This window comes from Rosa rugosa, chromosome 2 (genome assembly GCF_958449725.1).
Source record: "Rosa rugosa chromosome 2, drRosRugo1.1, whole genome shotgun sequence".
In the NCBI taxonomy this organism is placed as follows: domain Eukaryota; kingdom Viridiplantae; phylum Streptophyta; class Magnoliopsida; order Rosales; family Rosaceae; genus Rosa; species Rosa rugosa.
The window spans coordinates 7,542,408-7,564,055 of record NC_084821.1 but is presented as its reverse complement, the minus strand read 5'-3'; the positions used below and the strand labels follow the sequence as shown (position 1 = coordinate 7,564,055).

General features: G+C 42.3%; 1 protein-coding gene and 2 long non-coding RNA genes across 3 annotated transcripts; 2 read left to right on the top strand and 1 right to left on the bottom strand.

The window, feature by feature from the left end:
• Window positions 1-11,328: 11,328 nt before the first annotated feature.
• Window positions 11,329-13,893, top strand: LOC133727925 (uncharacterized). The gene is made up of 3 exons (XR_009855440.1): window positions 11,329-11,406; window positions 12,840-12,921; window positions 13,656-13,893. It is a non-coding gene; the product is annotated as an uncharacterized LOC133727925 (long non-coding RNA).
• Window positions 13,894-15,252: 1,359 nt separating this feature from the next.
• On the bottom strand, window positions 15,253-16,301 carry LOC133730261 (putative pentatricopeptide repeat-containing protein At1g12700, mitochondrial). The gene is made up of 2 exons (XM_062157887.1): window positions 16,041-16,301; window positions 15,253-15,930 (listed from the first exon to the last, which is right to left on the bottom strand). Exons 1-2 carry the CDS (start codon window positions 16,299-16,301, stop codon window positions 15,253-15,255), a joined length of 939 nt encoding a protein of 312 aa, XP_062013871.1.
• A 3,435-nt stretch (window positions 16,302-19,736) lies between these two features.
• On the top strand, window positions 19,737-20,848 carry LOC133729996 (uncharacterized). The gene is made up of 4 exons (XR_009856568.1): window positions 19,737-19,861; window positions 20,054-20,156; window positions 20,502-20,580; window positions 20,687-20,848. It is a non-coding gene; the product is annotated as an uncharacterized LOC133729996 (long non-coding RNA).
• Window positions 20,849-21,648: the final 800 nt, after the last annotated feature.

Here is a 21,648-nt window from a genome sequence, read left to right as displayed (position 1 = left end):
CATCATTTAAAGCCCCAAATAAGTGCAAGGTATAAGCTTTTGCTTATGAGAAGTATTGAAATATGAGAGGATGAAATATGAGAGGAAGAATGTCTTCCTCTTGATCTTATTTTCAGATATGAAGATGATACAACATCCTAGCTTTATATAGGCATCTTACAAACAATTAATGCATGTGTGAATGCATGAACTAATTGCTGCAGCCAACCAATGTTGACATCAACTAAATACAACATGTGTAAATGCATATGTGAATGCAGCAGCCAGCCAACATTGACAGCAGCCAATGTTGACAGCTGATCCTATACTTCCAACACTCTCCCTCAAGCTGGATCAGGGAAGTCCCTTGAGCCAAGCTTGGAAAGCAGACGGTCAAACTGAGCGGAAGCGAGAATCTTCGTAAAAATATCTGCTAGTTGATCGCATGATCGTGTGTATACTGTTTCAATAAGCTTAGACTGAACCTGATCTCGAACAAAGTGACAGTCTACTTCAATATGTTTGGTGCGTTCATGGAAGACAGGATTGGCTGCAATATGCATGGCAGCCTGGTTGTCACAATGTAGAGTTATGGGTGCAGGGCATATAATGCCTAAGTCACCCAACAATGTCTTTAACCATATGAGTTCACAAGCTATGGATGCCATTGCACGATACTCAGCTTCGACACTAGAACGAGCAACCACCGTTTGTTTCTTACTTTTCCAGGTAACTAGATTGCCTCCAATGAAGGTACAATACCCAGTTGTAGACTTTCGATCAATGGAATTGCCTGCCCAGTCAGAGTCTGAGTAGCCCACAAGGTTGAAGTGACCATTGTTCTTCATAATAATTCCTCGATCAACTGTGCCCTTTAAGTAGCGAAGAATCCTTTTGACAATTTGTAGATGATGAGTTGTAGGAGAGTGCATGAATTGACTAACCAAACTCACAGCGTAAGTGATATCTGGTCTTGTAATGGTGAGATAGATGAGCTTACCCACAAGACGTTGATAAACACAAATATCCGAGAGAGGCTCTCCTTCAACATCTATTTTAAGTCTGCTACTAAGAGGAGTGCGTGCAGGCTTACTCTCCTTCATTCCTGCCTCATCAAGAAGATCAACAACATATTTACGTTGATTTAAGAACATACCATTCGAGGAGTGATCCATTTCAATTCCCAGAAAGTACTTCAATGGTCCAAGATCTTTGATGGCAAAGGTGTTGTGCAAGGCTAACTTGAGAGACTTAATCCCATCCACATTATCTCCAGTGATGATTAAGTCATCCACATATACTAGAACAACCAACGTGCCAGCCTTGCCACGTCGAACAAATAAGGAGGAGTCTGCATGACTTCGCTTAAAGCTTGAGGCAAGAAGGACCGAACTCAGTTTGGAATACCAAGCACGTGGGGATTGTTTCAAACCATATAGGGCCTTGTGAAGTTTGCACACCATTCCAGCTTCGCTTTCACGTGGGTGACCAGGAGGTAATCTCATATACACATCTTCTTCTAGATCTCCGTGCAAGAATGCATTCTTGACGTCCATTTGGTATAGAGACCAGCCACAATTTATAGCAACAGATAACAAAACTCGAACTGAGTTCATTTTAGCAACTGGAGCAAAAGTCTCTTTATAATCAACACCAAAGGTTTGAGTGAAGCCACGAGCAACTAACCTTGCCTTGTGCCGCTCAATTGAACCATCGGAGTTGAACTTGATTTTGTAAATCCATTTTGCCCCTACAATTTTCTGGCCTTTGGGAAGTTTGACTATACTCCAAGTTCTGTTGTCATCAAGGGCTTTGAGTTCATCATGCATAGCTTTCTTCCAAATGGGTGACTGATTTGCTTCTTCAAAATTCCTTGGTTCAGTTTCTTTGGAAATCTTGATGAGGAAAGCACTATGAGAAGAGGAGGTATTGATGGAATGAGCAACTTGTGCAAGAGGATAACGTGGTGTGTAAGTCTCATAGTCCTGAAGTCTTGGTGGTGGATGTCTCATCCTTGGTGGGTTTCTTCGAGGTTGAGATGTGTTTGGTACAACTTCTTGTTGATCATCTTGAGTATTGGACTCTGTCGGCACCTCTTCAGTGTTTGCAAATTGTTGAACTAGTTGTGGTGAACTAGGAGTGCCTATTGCAGCTTCAACAGGAATTGGAGTGGGAAACAAGTCACAAATATGCTCCCCCTGAGGTTCATTGTCAGATAACTGAAAGAAAGTGGCAGACTCATCAAAACGAACATCCCTTGAAACAAACAATTTTCTGGTCTGTGAATTGTAACACTTGTATCCCTTTTGGGTAGATGAGTACCCGAGGAACACACATTTGACAGCTCTAGGATCAAACTTATCTCGGTGATTTGACTGAACATGTACAAAACACGTACAGCCAAATACTCGAAGGTGTGTTATGTCAACTTTTCGACCTTTTAGAACTTCAAAAGGAGATTTGAAATTTAACACACTGCTAGGCAATCTGTTGATGATGTAAGCTGCAGTTTGAATTCCTTGAGACCAGAATTTTTTTGGAACATTTGTTTGAAGCATTAAGGCCCTAGCCTTCTCAAGTAAATCTCTATTTTTGCGTTCTGCAATACCATTTTGTTGTGGTGTTCCCACACAGCTGGTTTGATGAATAATCCCTTGAGCACTAAGATAATCAGTCATGATTTTGGATGTGTATTCAGTGCCATTGTCTGACCTTAAAATGCAAATTTTTGATGAAAAATGATTTGTGACAAGGTTATGAAAATCTTGGAAACACTTGAAGACTTCACTCTTGAATTTCAAAAGATGCACAAAAGTGGTTCGAGTAAAATCATCAATAAAGGTGACATAAAACCTATAGCCATCAAATGATTCTAGGGATGCTGGTCCCCAAACATCAGAATGTATAATTTCAAAAGGCTGAGTTGCTCTGGATTGAGAGATTTGAAAAGGCAATCTAGTAAATTTTGACATATGACATGTCTCACACTTATGGGAGACTTTACAAAAATTAGGGAATAACATTGACAAAACATTAAAGGAAGGATGGGCTAGGCGTTTATGCCACAATTGTTGCTGTATTGCAGATTTGGACTCTGTTAGAAAACACTTTGAAAAGCTTGATGAATTTGATATGTAGTACAAGCCATTTAGAAAGAACCCTTCACCAATCTTCTTCTTGGACACTCGATCCTGAAAAACAACATTATGAGGAGAGAAAATAGCTAGGCAATCCAATAAGTTTGTTAACCTTCCTACAGACAAGAGTTGGAATGGGAATGAGGGTACAAATAATACAAATGACTCGATGCTATCAGAAAAAAGCTTTAATTTTCCTTTTCCTAAGATGGGAACATTGTTGCCATTTGCAATTGAGACATGTGAAGGTTTTGACAAGATTTCAAACTCATGTAATATGGAAGAATTGTTTGTCATGTGATCTGAGGCACCTGAATCAACTATCCAAAAATCATGATTCTTACTGACATCTAAAGCAGTAGAAATGGCACAAATAATACCTGGTATATCCTCTGAAGAAGCCATGTTTGATTTCGCCAAAAAACCAGCAAACTTTCCAAGCATAGCAGTTGTGCTTCCATTTTCATTTCTCTCTAAACTGCCTTGCTTCTTTTCAAGATATGTAGCAAACTCATTTATAAGACTTATTGGATTGGATGTGAAGTTCATCATACCTTCAGAAGTGTTGCTGAGGTTTCCCTTTGGATTAGAGATGTAAGAGCTTCTTTGAGTGGTGCCTCTTTGATTCTTCTGCTCCTCATTGAACTTAGGTTTCAGTTCTGGATGCAATATCCAACATCTCTCTCTTATGTGGCCTATACCAGCTCGTCCAATGCCTTCACAATGTGTGCACTTTAGATCTGGCCTCTTGCCCTTGTATGTTCTGTCGCTTGTGACACTTTTGTTTGCAGCAAATGCTCTAGCTTCTGACCCTCTAATATTGGTGTTCACATTCATCACCCTTTTGCGCACTTCTTCACGTTGAATGGAGTTGCATACTGTTGCGAACGAAGGAAGCTCTGGGGTCATCAAAAGATGGCTTTTGAGATCCTCATATTCAGACCCCAGACTTGCAAGCAATTGGAATATTTTATCTTCTTCAGCTCGTTTCAACAATATGGTGGCATCAGTGGTGTGAGGCCTATACATATCAAGTTCATTCCACTGGGCCTTTAGGTTGCCAAGATGTTGAACAAATGAGAGATTACCTTGTTGAATCCCTGCAAGATCCTTTTTGAGTTGGAACACTCTTGCTGCATTGTTTAGGTTGCCATACATGTCTTTGACAGCATCCCAAAGATGTCGAGATGACTCTGAATAACTGAAGATTTCTGCAAGTTTTGGCTCCATTGAATTAAGGAGCCATGACATGACAAGTTGATCGTTGGATAACCAACTTTCATATTCAGATGATGAGGCATCTGGGATCTTGCTTTTGTTGTTGATGAAGCTGAGCTTTGATCTTCCACCAAGGGCTAAAGTGATGGCTCTTGACCAAGGAAGGTAGTTGAACTCATTTAGAAGCACTGAGCACAGACGCTGATTTGGATTCCCTTCTGGGCTTTCTATCTTTGCAACGAGGGAACCTTCTCCTTTTGTCATCTTAATGAGGATGATAGAGGACTACAAGAGTCTTGTAGGAACAATATAGATGCAGGTCCTATGAGGATTTCTGCTCTGATACCATATTGTAATATGAGAGGATGAAATATGAGAGGAAGAATGTATTCCTCTTGATCTTATTTTCAGATATGAAGATGATACAACATCCTAGCTTTATATAGGCATCTTACAAACAATTAATGCATGTGTGAATGCATGAACTAATTGCTGCAGCCAACCAATGTTGACATCAACTAAATACAACATGTGTAAATGCATATGTGAATGCAGCAGCCAGCCAACATTGACAGCAGCCAATGTTGACAGCTGATCCTATACTTCCAACAAGAAGGAATACTTAAACTAGTTAACTGCACACTGGCAGCCTACACTCATAACTGTATGTACATACCTCCAACAATATGGAGTATTTGCTACATCACCAAGCATAAGTAACACCCTCTTTGGGACACCCACAAGCCATGGCAAGGCCCAACCGAGACATGCATCGTGTAGCCCTATGTTCAAGCTACGCTACGGTATCCGGAAGTCGCAAATCCGCCACCGGGAAGCCACCTTCCCGCCCTTGCAAGGTTGCCTCCACAAACTAGGCATTTCTACACTAGAATAGTTTCTACACTAGAATAGTTGTTACTTGTCCCACATCGAAAACAATGTAAAGGAGATGGCTTCCTTGACTTATAAAAGGAACTCTCCTCCCACTCAAACACCATTCATTCCACAACCAACTCCATTACAACATCTCTTGTAATCATGTTAGGCCGCAAGGCTCGACACACACTAGTATAAGCTTTCAAGTGGACGTAGTCTCCCGCCAAGGCGGGAGGTGAACCACTATACATCTTGTGTCAACTCTCTCTCTAAAGCTAACTAGAGACCCCTCGGTCACTAACGTTAACATTGGCGCCGTCTGTGGGAAGCCAACACAAAGGTTTCGTCACTTACCACGAACTTCGACTCAAAAGTATCGACTCAACACTCATTCAAACATCAAATTAAGGTTGGTCAACGCCCGGCGGAGTCGGTCAACGCCCGGCGGTGTCGGTCAACTCCCGGCGGAGGCTGGTCAACGCCCATAGGGTCCGGTCAACGCTGACAAGGTTGGTCAACGCCGAACCTTCAAAAAAAAAAAAAAAAAAAAAAAGTGGCGGCAAACTACTCTGGGCACCACCGCCCAACTTCCTCCGCCAGACAACATCTCCGCGGTTGTGCACCGCCGGACTGTACACCGCTGACCAAAGCTCCGCTAGCCATCTCCCGCTAGCCACCTCCGCCGGCATCGAGCCTCCGCTTAGCTCAATACCTCCGCCGAGCTCCAAGTGAGCAGCAAGCTTGACTGCCACCGCCAACAGGCCTACCGCCGAGCGAACTCCGCTAGCCAAAAGCTTCTCCGCTGACCGAATCATCCTCCGCCGGAAAAACCTCCACCGGCCAAAAGCTCCGCTACAGCTGGACAACTCTCCACACCCAGAAAACTACTCTGGGCACCATGGCAGCTCCACCATGTCCGCTGCACAATGATCTGTTCATCAGCTCCATCAACGAGCTCCGCTCCGCCAACCACAGTTCACGCTGACCCGCTGGACAACACTCCGCTGACCAAGCTCCTCTGCCGGCCAAGGACAAAGCGCCGCTGACCAAGCCCAGCACTCAAATCATCCACCGTTGACACAAGCCCCTGCTACGATGGCCGCAACGTTGCAATTCGGCGGTCATCACAGGTGTGTCATCAAGAAAACTCAAAGCTCCAGTCAGCGGCAGAGCAGGCTTCTGAACTTCCGTCGGCGGTAGCGGCGGAGATCCTTCAGCGGAAACTCTCTCCCGCTAAACTTCATCAGCGGCAACCAGCAACGTCAGCTGAGAAGAAACATGCTGCTCATGAGCTTCCGCTCACCTACATCTGACAGCCTCGTCAGATCATTAATCTGCAATCTCCTTCACTGACGTTGAGCCCAGTAGCTGCTTCTTTGCAACGTCGAACACAAGCCTGCAATTACGACTTCAAACTCCCCGAGTCTTTGTGGCGATAAAGGCATATAACAAAGATAAGCCTCTGTCTCCATATCCTAACCACTTGTTGAGATACATAAAATATTATGCTTCTTGGGTGAACATGCGAAAGCCACGCACCTCTATCAAAAGGCATGACACACTTAAAAGCATCTGACACAGCACAAGTATATATACATGCTTTATATATATATGATCTAGTGTTGTCGCTAAGACTCACCACCAATTATGATGCACTGAATATTGACATGACAGCAAGGTGAGTTTTATATTTATCCTTGACAATTGGCGACCATATGTTTAGTCAAGCATGCACATGGTTACCTCATGTCTTTCTTATGTCAATATAAATTTAAATTGAGCATGCCAAAGACTACCTCACATGTGCAACGTACATTAAACACCTTTTGAAATAAGATATGTCTACCACCATGTGGTGCATGCTAGGCTCAGGCTGTGGTAACAGTCACCACGTTTTCAATTACCATGCCACTTTAAATTATGCATATATATCTGTGTGGCGAAATAACTTGTCGGCATGGCATTGGTTGATTGCTTACTGCAAATGCTCAAAGTGTTATTTTAATCAATATCATTACTAAACTCTACATCACTGTGCTAGCATCCTAGTAAGAGAGTATTCTGTGCTAGCATCCTAGTGAGAGAGTATTCACTGATGCTTTGACGCAAATACAGATGCATATGATGCTTCTCATAATTCAACCCTTCATCTACACATGCTTATTAATTTTCATGTACTTAATGCCATGCATATATGTGAAACAATAATATCACTATGATCGCAACCATGACATTCTCAGATATGTGTACACTAACTCTTAATTGCACATATTTAATCAAATTTTATTCCTTGATCAGTTCATCATATGAACAAAAGTGCTAATCATTTACCTTATCTCATGTTGACGAGGCACAAGCACCGTTTCGATCAACGAGATCATTAGCCTTCTACTAAGGAACGTCGCCGGAGCAATGGAGCCTCATGCTTGGACAACTCCAACATGATTTGGGTACTTAGATCATTTCCAACTCCAACTCGCTCCAAATCGGCATAAGATAAGTAACTATATCTTATTTTTTACGCTCTTTCAATTTGAGCTACCGCCATGCCAATGCCATGCTTTTACTACCTCTAAGCATGCCTATAATATATCACACTTGGTATGCTTTTGCATGCTTCCATAAACTTTGGAGCATGCCAACAACATTTCGTAGATTTGGCAACACTTTCTAGGCCTCACATGCTAGATATGCCATGCTTCACATACCGATCTCAATGATCCTTTAGCATATCTACAAAAATGCAAAAATGATATTAGCATCCACATTACAAGTACATGCTGGACACATATGCCATGCTCCTATTTAATCGCAACCCAATTAAATAAACATGGGACACTCAAACAAAATATTATTACTTGCTCTATGTGTTTATCATTTTTTCATTCAACCGCCAAGCGGTAAGGCAACGCCTCATTATGACAATGACCGCTACGCGGCATTGCAGTCAAGCTTTTCTCCTTCGAGAAAACAGCAAGGGACTAGTTAACACAGCCCACGGCAGCCATTGATCCGGCAGTTAACCCTGACGCTTGGGTACCAAAGATTGGGCTCGCTACCCAACACCCTCTGCTCCGTGCAGCTCCCCTCATCAAACAGTTTTCCGACCATCCGGAGGTCTATAGCCAGGAGTGGGGGACTCCTCGCAGGGCCTGGCAGGGGCCCACCCGAAAGGGCAAAAGCGTTCGCTCCAACCAATTCTAGATGGACGACGCACTCGCACTAATTATGCTTGATATACGGCACAAAGCTACGCTTTGGTATCAACCCGCAAGAACACCCTCCTTGACTGGGGACTTCGGGGACTTATACATACAGCCCAGCATAATTAGCAACGGCCACGCTCATGCCTCAGGGCGTCACCATCGAGCTACCCGTTAAAGCCTCATGGCAACACAGGGCTCCGGGCTCGTGCCTCAGCGGCACCGCCGAGCTTTTCGCGCTCGTGCCTCAGCGGCACCGCCAGGCTTTCGCGCTCGTGCCTCAGCGGCACCGCCAGGCTTTCGCGCTCGTGCCTCAGCGGCACCGCCGTGCTTTTCGCGCTCGTGCCTCAGCGGCACCGCCGCGCTTTTCGAGCTCGTGCCTCAGCGGCACCGCCGAGCTTTTCGCGCTCGTGCCTCAGCGGCACCGTCGCGCTTTTCGCGCTCGTGCCTCAGCGGCACCGCCGCGCTTTTCGCGCGCGTGACTCAGCGGCACCGCCAAGCTTTTCGCGCTCGTGCCTCAGCGGCACCGCCGAGCTTTTGTCCGCTCACGCCTTCCAGGCACCGCGAGCTTCCACTCACGAGCTTCCCGCTCATGCCTTCACGGCACCCTTGAGCTTCCGCTCACGAGCTTACCGCTCATGCCTTCGCGGCACCCTTGAGCTTCCGCTCACGAGCTTCCCGCTCATGCCTTCGCGGTACCCTTGAGCTTCCGCTCACGAGCTTCCCGCTCATGCCTTCGCGGCACCCTTGAGCTTCCGCTCATGCCTCCCCGGCAACCCTTGAGCTTCCGCTCATGCCTCCCCGGCAACCCCGAGCTTCCGCTCATGCCTTCCCGGCACCACGAGCTTCCCGCTCATGCCTTCCCGGCACCACGAGCTTCCCGCTCATGCCTTCCCGGCAACCCACGAGCTTCCGCTCATGCCTCCCCGGCAACCCTCGAGCTTCCGCTCATGCCTCCCCGGCAACCCCGAGCTCCCGCTCATGCCTTCCCGGCACCACGAGCTTCCCGCTCATGCCTTCCCGGCAACCCACGAGCTTCCGCTCATGCCTCCCCGGCAACCCTAGAGCTTCCGCTCATGCCTCCCCGGCAACCCCGAGCTTCCGCTCATGCCTTCCCGGCAACCCCGAGCTTCCGCTCATGCCTTCCCGGCACCACGAGCTTCCCGCTCATGCCTCCCCGGCAACCCCGAGCTTCCGCTCATGCCTTCCCGGCACCACGAGCTTCCCGCTCATGCCTTCCCGGCAACCCACGAGCTTCCGCTCATGCCTTCCCGGCACCACGAGCTTCCCGCTCATGCCTCCCCGGCAACCCCGAGCTTCCGCTCATGCCTTCCCGGCACCACGAGCTTCCCGCTCATGCCTTCCCGGCAACCCACGAGCTTCCGCTCATGCCTCCTCGGCAACCCTCGAGCTTCCGCTCATGCCTCCCCGGCAACCTCGAGCTTCCGCTCATGCCTTCCCGGCACCACGAGCTTCCCGCTCATGCCTCCCCGGCAACCCTGGAGCTTCCGCTCATGCCTCCCCGGCAACCCACGAGCTTCCGCTCCTGCCTTCCCGGCAACCCACGAGCTTCCGCTCATGCCTTCCCGGCAACCCACGAGCTTCCGCTCATGCCTCCCCGGCAACACTTGAGCTTCCCGCTCATGCCTTCCCGGCAACCCCGAGTTTCCCGCTCACGAGCTTTCCGCTCATGCCTTCCCGGCAATCCTCGAGCTTTACGCTCCTGTCTGCTCGACACACCACACGTTAATGGAACATTGAATTTTTCTACCATTTGTCGTTTACCGACCGCGACAAATCAAATTCTTTTCGAGTTCCATTAACACGAGCGAAAACCAAACAGACACAACCATACGCGCGGTCATCGTTCATGAGTTACAAATGCATACCTTCGCCGCACTCATGCAACTTACACCTCACGAGCGTAACCCCGTCAAAATCGACCTCGTTCGTCTCCTTGCGCGCGTCACACATTTATCATATGCAATCCATATGCTCACACGACCATGTATCACGCACCCCATACGTTCATATATGCCAACACATATCGGTGCAACTCACATTTCACTACAAGAAAATCTGGCATTAGTGACCAAATTGTCAGTGACCACATCAATGTTGGTCACAAATACTATTGAATTAGTGACCACTATTACTAGCGGGTCACTAACAGTTTTAGGACTAACTAAATTCATTTACCCACATATTGTTGAATTTTTAATGACGAAAAGTTCAGTATTAGTGACCATTTTTGTTGGGTCACTGATGTTTCTAGACTTCATAACATGTGATTTTGGTTTAGTGACCAAAACTTTTCGGTTGAACAAATCCCTCCAATTTTTTCTCTTAAACTTTATAATAGGCGGGTTCGTTTCAAAATGAATGTGGTTTTATTTTGCAAGCGCGACATTCAAACGCGCCAAGTCTTACAAATAAAAAAAAAACACCGAGAGACAGACCCTCTTTATCTTCATCGTCCTCTCGCGAACATAACCTGCCGCCTGATAAATTCTCCACACTCCACCCCACCCCTTCACCACTTCTCTCTCTGCACATTTCCCATGGCCGAGTCCTCCGCCAAGCACTCTTCAGATTTCGGTAACTGCCGCGACGGCGTCGTTCCGCACATGAACAAGAACCCCCTCAAGTTTCATCTCCAGAAGCTCAGCCTTGAGCTCACTTGCCCTCCTTAGTTGGTATCCACCTCTCCTCTCTGTCTTCGATTTCATCAGAAACCAACAGATCTTTGATTTTTGTGTTTCCGGCGATCTGAATCTGAGTCTTGATATTTGATTTTGTTGTTGAATTGCAGCCTAGGGTTTTTTAATCGGCCGACATTGCTTCCATGCAATCACATCTTCTGCAAGTTCGTCTCTTTCTTCGATTGACATGATTTTCAAAGTTCTGATCTTTTTCTTGCAGCACCTGTGTACCCAATCGGACCAATTTTGGAGCAGAGTGCCCTCTGTGTAATATCCAAGTTCCCGGTCAAGGTATGTGTGTTGATGCCCTTGATTAGGGTTTTATGGTTGGAGATGGTAATTTTCCCTAAAAATTTGATCTTTAGGTCTGAAGTTGTTATCTTGATCTAGGTATAGCTGTAAATGCCTTTGATTAGGTTTCTGGGTGAGAAATAGTAATTTTGCATAAAGCCTATTTTGTATGAGAAGTGATTTTTATTGTCCTCTGTGCATAGTGTGAAGGGATTTCTAGAAATAGAGTAGCTTGAGCACGGCTTAGTCTACTGGAGTATCATTAAAATGAGATCTAATGATAGACATATATTAACTAAAAACCTCACTTAATTTCAAAATATAAATAAAATGAATACGAAAGTAGTCAAGATTATTTAGATTTTAGGTAGTATTGTACGAATATGTATTCAGAAGTCATTACCTAAGATGGCTCTTTGTGAACAAAAGGGGAAGACAAATTTTTTTTTTTTTTTTTTTTTTTTTTTTTTTTTTTTTTAATGCAAATGGGAAGGGCTGTTTTCAAAATAGAGGTTCTATCCTCAGAGAGTGTGCCTAGACTTTAGCTCTTGGGTTTGCGGGTCTCAAAGCTTGAGATCTAAACCGTAAACCACAAGTGATGTACGAGAACCTTAAAAAGCTTTAAATGATTATTATGTGTTTAGGGTTTTTGATCAAACAGTGTTAGCCGTTAGGTCTTGTTTAATGATACCCAACGGCAACCCGTGTTTATTTCAGGAAACTATAGTCCCTAGTCTTACAAATTTATACCCTACAACAAAAAAATACATAATCCCTAGTTCACCGAGACACAGACCCTCTTTATCTTCATCGTCCTCCTCCCTCACTCCTCTTCTCGCGAACATAACCCTCAACCCCTTTGCTTCATCATCCAGTGCTTAAATTTGTAATACTGTTGACCTTGATAGTTACCTTGTATTCACTTTCCAGAGACTTTGGTAACAAGTTGGACATGTATCTATAATTTTAGTTGCCTACCTTTGTATTAGTAGCTTTTCTCTTTTCTTCCTCTGTTGTTCTGGAGTTATGACCTATATGTTTTTTTTTTTTTGTTCATTATTTTTTGAACTGACATTGTGCATCTACTTTTCTGGATATTGACTCCCATAATTTGATAGTGTTTTGTTATTTTAGGTTACATGTTTCCAGGTAATTGGTGTTTCTTTTGTTAATTGAAGCTTATATGATTCAGTTGTTCATGTGTGGAATTTGGTTTTGTTTTGTAGCCTGTGCTTTTACTGACCATGATTACTCTTTTGTTATTTGCCTTTTACTGGTCCTGTATCATTTCAATGTGCACGCAGATGGATTTGTTGAGAAGCATCTATATGATTAATAATTTTAAATTCTGACTATTCTTTCAGTTAATCATTTGTAGTTTCTGTTCTTACATTCCTGAAATATACTAACTGACACTGTTTGTTAACTTCCAGTTTCAAGTAAGCTGCGTTTGAAATTCTGAGGGTCAAGGGCTGTATAAGTATCAGACAACCTTTCCAGCTGCGTTTAGTAAAGGTTAGTATAATAATTTAAAGGCTAGTATACAAGGTTAGTATAACATATACAATAGTAAGCTGTATAATTCTGTTAGGTTAGTATACTAACCATAGCCTTTTATAAGTATCAAATTGGTGAAGATATTGTATCTGTTAGGTAAAAAACTTAGTTGCTGAAACTGCAATTGAACTTAGAATGAAATGATCACAGTTCAATTTTTCTGAACTATTGTAATTGTTGTTTACTTTTCTGTGTTCTCCTGATCATGGTAACCATTAAATCCCAAGCATTGCTCATTTCTCCATGCTCAGAAGTTAGGCAAAATTTACAGAACCACAGAGCACAAAACAAGGAATCATCCAAAGACTTTTATGATCCTTTTCTAGTTTTATTTGGTTTTGTAATTATAAAAGCTTTCCCTAGGTAATGTTTACTTCAACCACTACCCATCTGATGCTCATTAAGACACTTAAAAGGTTCCAAATCCAAGTTATCTTTAGGGGCTTTTTACAACTCTTTATTAATCCGGTCTTTTCCCTTCATTTTGCTGATAGCATATGCTATGTTAACATAGTTCTAACAATGAAAGTCCCAATTGTGTATATAATGTACACAAGCTCTGTATTAATCGAGCCTTTTCTTTTGCTTCAGCTACTCTATTTTGGGCTTCTAAAGTTTCTGACTTAACATGTTGATTCTTTCTGTAATTGCAGCTTTAATCAGAACTAATTTGGCATATTCAATATCCTCAGGTCTCTGAAATTTGTTTACTTGGCTCTTCGCGCAGCTGCTGTGGCATTTCTATATAAGTACATTGGATTCCCTGCTCCCTGCATTACATGATGTTTTGATAGAATGCCTTGGTAGAATGTTTTGTAAACTCAAATAATTTTAGGGATAGGAAACTTTGTCTCTTAAATTGTTAGCAACAACAAATCCAACGGCAAAGTGCCGGTACCATTGCTAGTTTCTATTATATAGAAGTTTCATTACTAATTACTATTGGAGTTCTATTTTCAGTTAGTTATTATTCGATGACTAGTAGAGACCAAAATTAAAAAGTTTATGAGATATATATATTTTTTTTCTAGTGATCAAAACTTTAGTGGCCTACAGTTTGGTCACTAAAATAAGCATGTCACTCGGGTTTTAGTAACCAAATCATGTGGTTTAGTGACCAAATCTGTTACTTTTAGTGAGAAATTATGTGGTCACTAATTTTTTTATGATGAGTGACCAAATAATCATGGTCACTAAATCTTTTCACATTAGTGACCAACAACCATATTTTGGTCACTAAATAAAATTAGTGACGGGTCTATAGTGACCACTCAGTGACCAACAATATTTGGTCACTAATCATATTTAGTGACCAAAATGGCTATTTTTAGTGACCAATACAGTGGTCATTAAAGCCAGGTTTTGTTGTAGTGTTTGTTGCCCAATGCAACGAGCATCCTACGTATGCCTGTTTTTTTTTTGTCTTTGTTGTGCAGGTTAACGAGTCCCTTCTTGCTTACGGAGTTCGGGGACTTGTAGGGGCTCCGTACCGCCCGGTTACTTATGCTTGGTGACATCGTGTGTATAACTCCCCAACCAAGAAGCTCCTCTTACTTGGGGACTTCGGGGACTTGTACATACCTCCAACAATATGGAGTATTTGCTACATCACCAAGCATAAGTAACACCCTCTTTGGGACACCCACAAGCCATGGCAAGGCCCAACCGAGACATGCATCGTGTAGCCCTATGTTCAAGCTACGCTACGGTATCCGGAAGTCGCAAATCCGCCACCGGGAAGCCACCTTCCCGCCCTTGCAAGATTGCCTCCACAAACTAGGCATTTCTACACTAGAATAGTTTCTACACTAGAATAGTTGTTACTTGTCCCACATCGAAAACAATGTAAAGGAGATGGCTTCCTTGACTTATAAAAGGAACTCTCCTCCCACTCAAACACCATTCATTCCACAACCAACTCCATTACAACATCTCTTGTAATCATGTTAGGCCGCAAGGCTCGACACACACTAATATAAGCTTTCAAGTGGACGTAGTCTCCCGCCAAGGCGGGAGGTGAACCACTATACATCTTGTGTCAACTCTCTCTCTAAAGCTAACTAGAGACCCCTCGGTCACTAACGTTAACACTGTAGTTTCAAATACCAAGACCACTAATAAACCAAGCAAGTGGAAGGTGCAAATCCTAACCTTGCATCACACAGAGTCTAAATTCCAACCTATAATTCTGAATCTAATTAAGTGAAATAAAAAACAGCAATTGAAATTAAAAACTTTGCAGCGGTGAAGAAATTGACATACCTGAGCTTACTAGAGTTCAAATCAACTTTATTGTGAATCTTTTAACAGCGGCAACAAAGCCGGATCTACTATATCCTTAGAAAATAAAACAATTATCAATTCCATAGTTGATGCATCTGCAGAGAAACCCCTCTCAAGCATTTCTTGAATAAGTTTTATAGCCCATGATGTCTCATTGTTATTTAAGAACCCTCGGATAATGATGTTATAGGTGCAACCATCTGGAGAACAGCCTTTCCCTCCCATTTCTCTCAGAAACTTTTCTGCTTCAACTAATAGGCCATCGTGACAAAGTCCATGAATCATTATATTGTATGTTCTCACATTAGGCTGAACTCCTTTTGATGACAAACCACAGAAGAGATCTCTTGCGGGTTCAATTTTTCCAGCTTTGCAGAAACCTTCAATAACAAGAGTGTAAACTACAATATTAAGTTCTACTTTATTGGCTTCCATCTCTTGAAGCAATTCTATTGCCGTAGAAAGTTGCTGGTTGTTACACAGGGCATCAAGTAAAACAGCATAAGTTTGGACATTTGGATGTTGGCCACAACCTTGCATCTGAGACAAGAGCTTTTCTGCTTCTTGAATTCTCCCCGCTTTGCAAAGACCATCAATAAGAGTGGTATAAGTAACGGTATCAGGAACAAGTTCCATACGAGGCATTTCGTTGAAAATCTTGTAAGCCTGATCGATCTTTTTACCCTTGCAATATCCATTTATCAATATGTTACAACTCCAAACATCAACCATGGAGCCCCTGCTAATCGTAAGGTCAAAAACTTGTCTTGCCTCGTCCATTTCTCCTCGCAAACAGTAACTGAGTTGTGAGTAATGATATCGGGCTCAATTCCTCTTTGAATCATTATCTCAAGCACAGTTTTGGCTTCCACAACCATCCCTTCCTTACAGAATGTATCAACCAAGACACTGAAGGTGACGACATTTGGAAAGATACCTTTACTCAACATTTCATCCAACAGCCTTGTAGCTTGTTTCCACTGGCCTATATTGCAAACTCCATGAATCAAAGAGTTGTAAGTAACAATGGTTGGAGCAATACCTCTGGTAATCATTTCTGAGAAGAGGTTGAATGCTTCATCAATTAGCAAAGACTGTCGATGATGGTGTTATAGGAAACTCGCATCCTCTTTCTTCCATCTTCCCAAGTAATTGAATTGCCGCCGTGTTGTTTCCCGGCCATCTTGCAAAAAAGCCCTTAATTAATTAGTGTGCTGAAAGTAACCGCAGCATCGGGCTTACAATGACCTCCTGCAGCATTTTGGTGAAAATTCGTGCAGCCTCAGGCACTTGATTGTGGAGAACAAAGCCGTGGATGAGAGTGTTGAAGACCCAATTTGAAGCCAAACCCCATTTGATTCAAATGGCAATAGCAGTTGATGATAATAGAGAGAGAGTATAGTGATTAGGAACAACTCCGCAGAGAAGCATTCGTCTATTCAAAGTGATGACTGTTGAATAGTGTTTGAGTTTGACAAGTTGAGTCAAGATTTGATTGAAAGGGATAACAGAAGAAGAAGGCAGAGGACGGGAGTGAAGCATTTCATGGAACTTGGGGGGTTTGAGGGTGGTTTTCTCACAATTAAGCCTCTCTCTACATGGGTTTGTCTCGAATGAAACAAAGGCATGAAATTGTTGACGAGGGGAACAACAAGACAAGAAAGCATATACCTCTTGTGCTGCGGCTGAGCATCATCTTCACATTCAACAATCGCTTCAAGTTTCTGCTCTCAGCTTTGACTTTGACTTTGATTGGATTTCCGATATTATCGTCACCTATGACCTAGCTACCAATTAATTTTCACTACGAACTCTCGATATTTCTGTTACTTTTCGCTAACTTCAGGCTTTTCAATTTCGTGCCATGTCACCGAGTTGGTGAATGTTCAACATCAGTCAAGCACCCTTCTTTTTTTTCTTTTGATACTAAAGGACTATAATTAAAAAAGGAAGCCTCTAGGGCATCCACAGTTTACAGTGTCAAATAATAAGGCTTTTGAGGCCTCCGGAGGGACCCTATTGGTCCAAGTAGAAGTCATTACATCACGATGCCCCAAATTTGCTATAGCATCTGCTACAAAATTTGCTTCCCTATAAACGTGTTTGAAGCACACCGAAGTAAAGCAAGTAGTTAAAGCGTGAATATCATTAAGAATTTTTAGCAGCCTCCAAGGGGGGTGAATGCGTTTGTTGACTGCATCAATGACTAACTTAGAGTCTCCTTCAACTTCAATTGTTGTGTACCCTTGGTCTCGAGCACAAAGTAGTCCATCTCTTAGAGCAATGGCCTCCATTACCGGTACAGTAGTGGAACCACCATGTTTTGTAGCTGCAATCAGGGGGTTGCCGCGGCTGTCCCGGATTACGAAACCACCAGCAGCAGAAGTTCTAGTCACAGAGCCATCAAAATTTAACTTAACACACTGGGCAGGCGGAGGTGTCCACTTAATAGTGGTTGGTTGGGTTTGAGTTAACACCCTTCCAGCTCGCCCGTGAGGATTGGGAACGCTATGAATAACAGCAGCAGAAGCCGCCACCACAGATCGTGGGTTTGCATGGAGATTTCTGAATTTCTCGCTTTCCATATTTGCCAACAAATTGTAATTAATTTCTCAAGCACTTGATTATCAGAGGAAGTAGAAAAAACAAGGTCATGAAATACCTTTAAATAACCATCATTCCAATTCAAGGAGGAGGAGAAACCTGCCAGTCGCCAGACTTCCGTAGCAAAACTGCAAAAACCAAAGAGATGATCTGCAGTTTCATTGTCAGCATTACATAAGGGGCAAGAGTTATCCTGTATCACACCAAACCTGGTCAGTCTATCCCTTGTTTTGAGTCTGCCTCTAATGAGAAGCCAAGCAAACATTTTAATTTTAGGTGGGATATTGAGTTTCCACATCTTTGTTAAGAGGGTTATTTGGCTATGTTTTTCCTTGTGATTAAGCTGGAGCCAAGTGGCTGATTTAATAGTGAAGAGCCCATTTGAGGAAGGTCCCCAAACAAACTCATCTTCCTGTTCAGAAGTAGGAATAGGGATTCCTACTATTTGGTTTACAATATGTTGCTCTAGTAGTTGCGAAAGCTTACCTCTGTTCCAGGTGTTGTTGCTTATGTAATCCTCCACTGTTTCGTTCCATTTGATGAGGTGCTTCCGATCCTCCGCAACATATAAATGTAGCGGATGATCAAGAACCCAGTTGAAAGTCCAAAAGTTTATTACTTTGCCATTTCCTAGTATCCATCGTATTCCTTTCATAATAAGAGCTCGAGCATCCAATACGCCTTTCCAAGCAAACGAGTGGGATTGTTTCTTCCTTGCCTGGAAAAAGGAAGTGCTTCTTAAATACTTCTGTCTCACGATCTGTGCCCACCAATTATCCTTTTCAGTAATGATTTTCCAGCCTAATTTAGCAAGAGCTGCATTGTTAAAATAAGCAGAGGGTCTTATGCCCAAACCCCCCACAGACTGTGGTTGACAAATCTGATCCCAAGCAACTGGTGGACATCTCGTATCTGACCCCCAAAAAAAGGATCTAGCCTGCTTGTCTATAGTATCTGTTACCTTCTTTGAGCATTTGAAACAAGACATGGTGTGGTTAGGCATACCTGCAAGATTTGACTTGATTAAGGTGAGTCTGCCGGCTCGGGAAAGCGTCCCTTCTTTTTTTTCATTTACAATCTCCAATACAATGCATGCTCCAAAGCTAAACACATCCAATTTCTGCATGAATATTCGTGAGACATGTAACCGTTGCATGAATCAATGGTAGAGAAATGAGCAATAGTGAGCTTCCAGAGTTTGGAGAGTTATGGTTTTCTTTATTTTTGACTTTATTTTATGTGCATCACAGATCTGACATGGAGGCCATCTACTTTGATGAAGGTGTAAGGAACTCAAGACGACACCAATTGAAAAATCTTTTAATTAGAATATTTGACTCAAACTAATTGATTTATATTACACTTAGGAAGACTCAAAATTTCCAACCTCGAATTCTATGTTATGTCGAGTATTTTTTTTTTTTTACTTTGTCAAGGGGAACCCAAAGGCTTCCTAGGCCCAAGATAAACCCCCTTCGGAGCATGTGAAATGCTCAAACTGTGCATTGCAGCACAGTGCCTGGTCATTTTGACAGCTTCGGGATTCGAACCTAGGTTGGGGAGCACACCCAACTAGGCAAGAACCACTAGGCCACTTGCAGTGGTTGTTATGTCGAGTATTTTATTACGTATAAAATATTGTTCATTATGAGGTAAAACCTCATCAGGGAAGGCAACAAGTAATTCTGCACCTGTTTCCTATTTTTTATCGATGTGGGTGAGGATCACCTTTAAACCTCCTCAAGTTGAGATGGTTTTGGTGGGAGAACAAATAATTTAAAATTTTTAGGAATAGGGACACAGCTGGAACTGTCCCAATTTCATAATCACTCTCCAATTTGCTAATTAAACAAAGAAAGAATGATTTTGAAACCACCAATATTTGCAGGATGAGCTTTGTAATGGCGGTGACATTGATAAGCACACCTACTAGCATGAGCAGAAAGCAATCGTATGGAGAAGGATGGCTTGATGGTGGTGAATGCTACTGGGTTAAATACTTCAAATACAGGTAGTTTTCTTTCTAGCTTGGTTTGTTATTTTCCTGTTATGTAGTCCAGTTGTTATCTGTTGTTCAATAGTTCAAATTCAATCCAGCCTTAAACTGATGTTCAATAATAGTTGTTATCTTTGAATCTCTTATTATTATTTTTTTATAAGAATCTGTGTTCAGTATTTACAACATGACTTGCTTATGATTCAGTATTTACAATATGAATTGCATTGGGCGAGGTTTTTCAAGTAGACCGACCTGATGCATTGAAACTACTGGGATCTGAAAGATAGATCATTCAAATCTCTCAAAGGTAAGGTTCTTGCACAAATGTCTTTTTCGCACTATTTATTTCAGTTGCTATTGAAATTGATGCTTTGAACTGTGATTTTGTGGGGAGCAAGACGGAATAGGGTCAGTTTGTTTGTGCTCAAAAGAAGGAAACTTTTTTGTGGTTCAAGGAATTAGGATTTTGGGTGAGTTGCTATTTGATAGTGAGCTTCCAGAGTTATGGTTTTCTTTTAGCTGAAATGTTGAGTGTTTAGAGATGTGTTGATTGTTCATGGCTTCCTCAAGTGTGCTTATTCGTCTTTGTTTATCTGTGTTTTGATTAATTTGGCAACTGTTCAGTTGAATGTATGGTTTGGTGGCTCTACAGGGTGACATGGTACAGAAGCTGATATATCAGATATACAAGAACCCTCATCCAAATATTGTTCTTTTAACAGTTGGAGCAGGTATTTCGTAGTTCTCTCATTAATCCCATCTTATCATATTCCATATACAAAGGGACAACGATCTGAAATAAAAGTTAAAGAGTCATTGATGATTTGAATTACTCAGGTGATATAACAATTGTAGGCTCAAAGCTGTCCAAACTGGAGATAGAAAATATGGTAACCCCATCAGTGACCAAGTCTTTGCATGATGAAGATTTGGTTGGATGGAGATGTCAACTAGAACAAAAGAAGGCAGTTTTGGAAGTAGTTTGGGGGGAAACAAAAGGTTCATCTTGACTGCAAAACATTGCCATCTAATGAGAATATATTGTCAAGCTTCTATACAAAAAGATAACATTTATAACAGATGGACTTCAGGCCGGTTATTCATTCCCACCACAATTTTTTTTTTTTTTTGGCACAGATGAGGAAAGGTGATGACTACAGTCATAATCACCGGATAGAAAGTTACAAGTTCATTTGGTTGCAAATGAATATGAGGTAAATATCTTATGTAGATATATTGTCTTTAGATTACTGTGAATTCTTATTACAAAATTATTAAACTTTGTATTAAACTTCCATAGATTAACAGGTATAAGCATAGAAAGCCAAATTCTTCAAATGGTAGAACAAAGATCAGGCAAGTAAAGATCAGCATTATCGTTTCTTGGTTAATATTTGTAATTCAAATCAGTTGCTAACATATTACATATACAATCTTAATCTACAGTTGGATTATGGAATGGGAGGTGGAAGACGGTCAAAATCAGACTAGAGGTACAAGAGATATATTTCTCAATTTGTATCATATCCCTTGTATTTGTAATAGCAAGAAACTGCCATGCTTTATTAATTGAATTGTATAAGATTAAAATATCCTATCCTTGGGTCAATAATATTTTCTTGATCTTCTAAGCTTCTTCATTTCAAACAATTCCAATTGTTTTAAAGAGTGAGTAAATTAAATTGTTATTTATCTACATAAGCACGTTACTCACCGTACCTCACAATGTAGTTTAACCTAGCTAGAGTACATGACTGCAAATAGATCGATTGATAATAAAACCCGCGGCAACGCGCGGA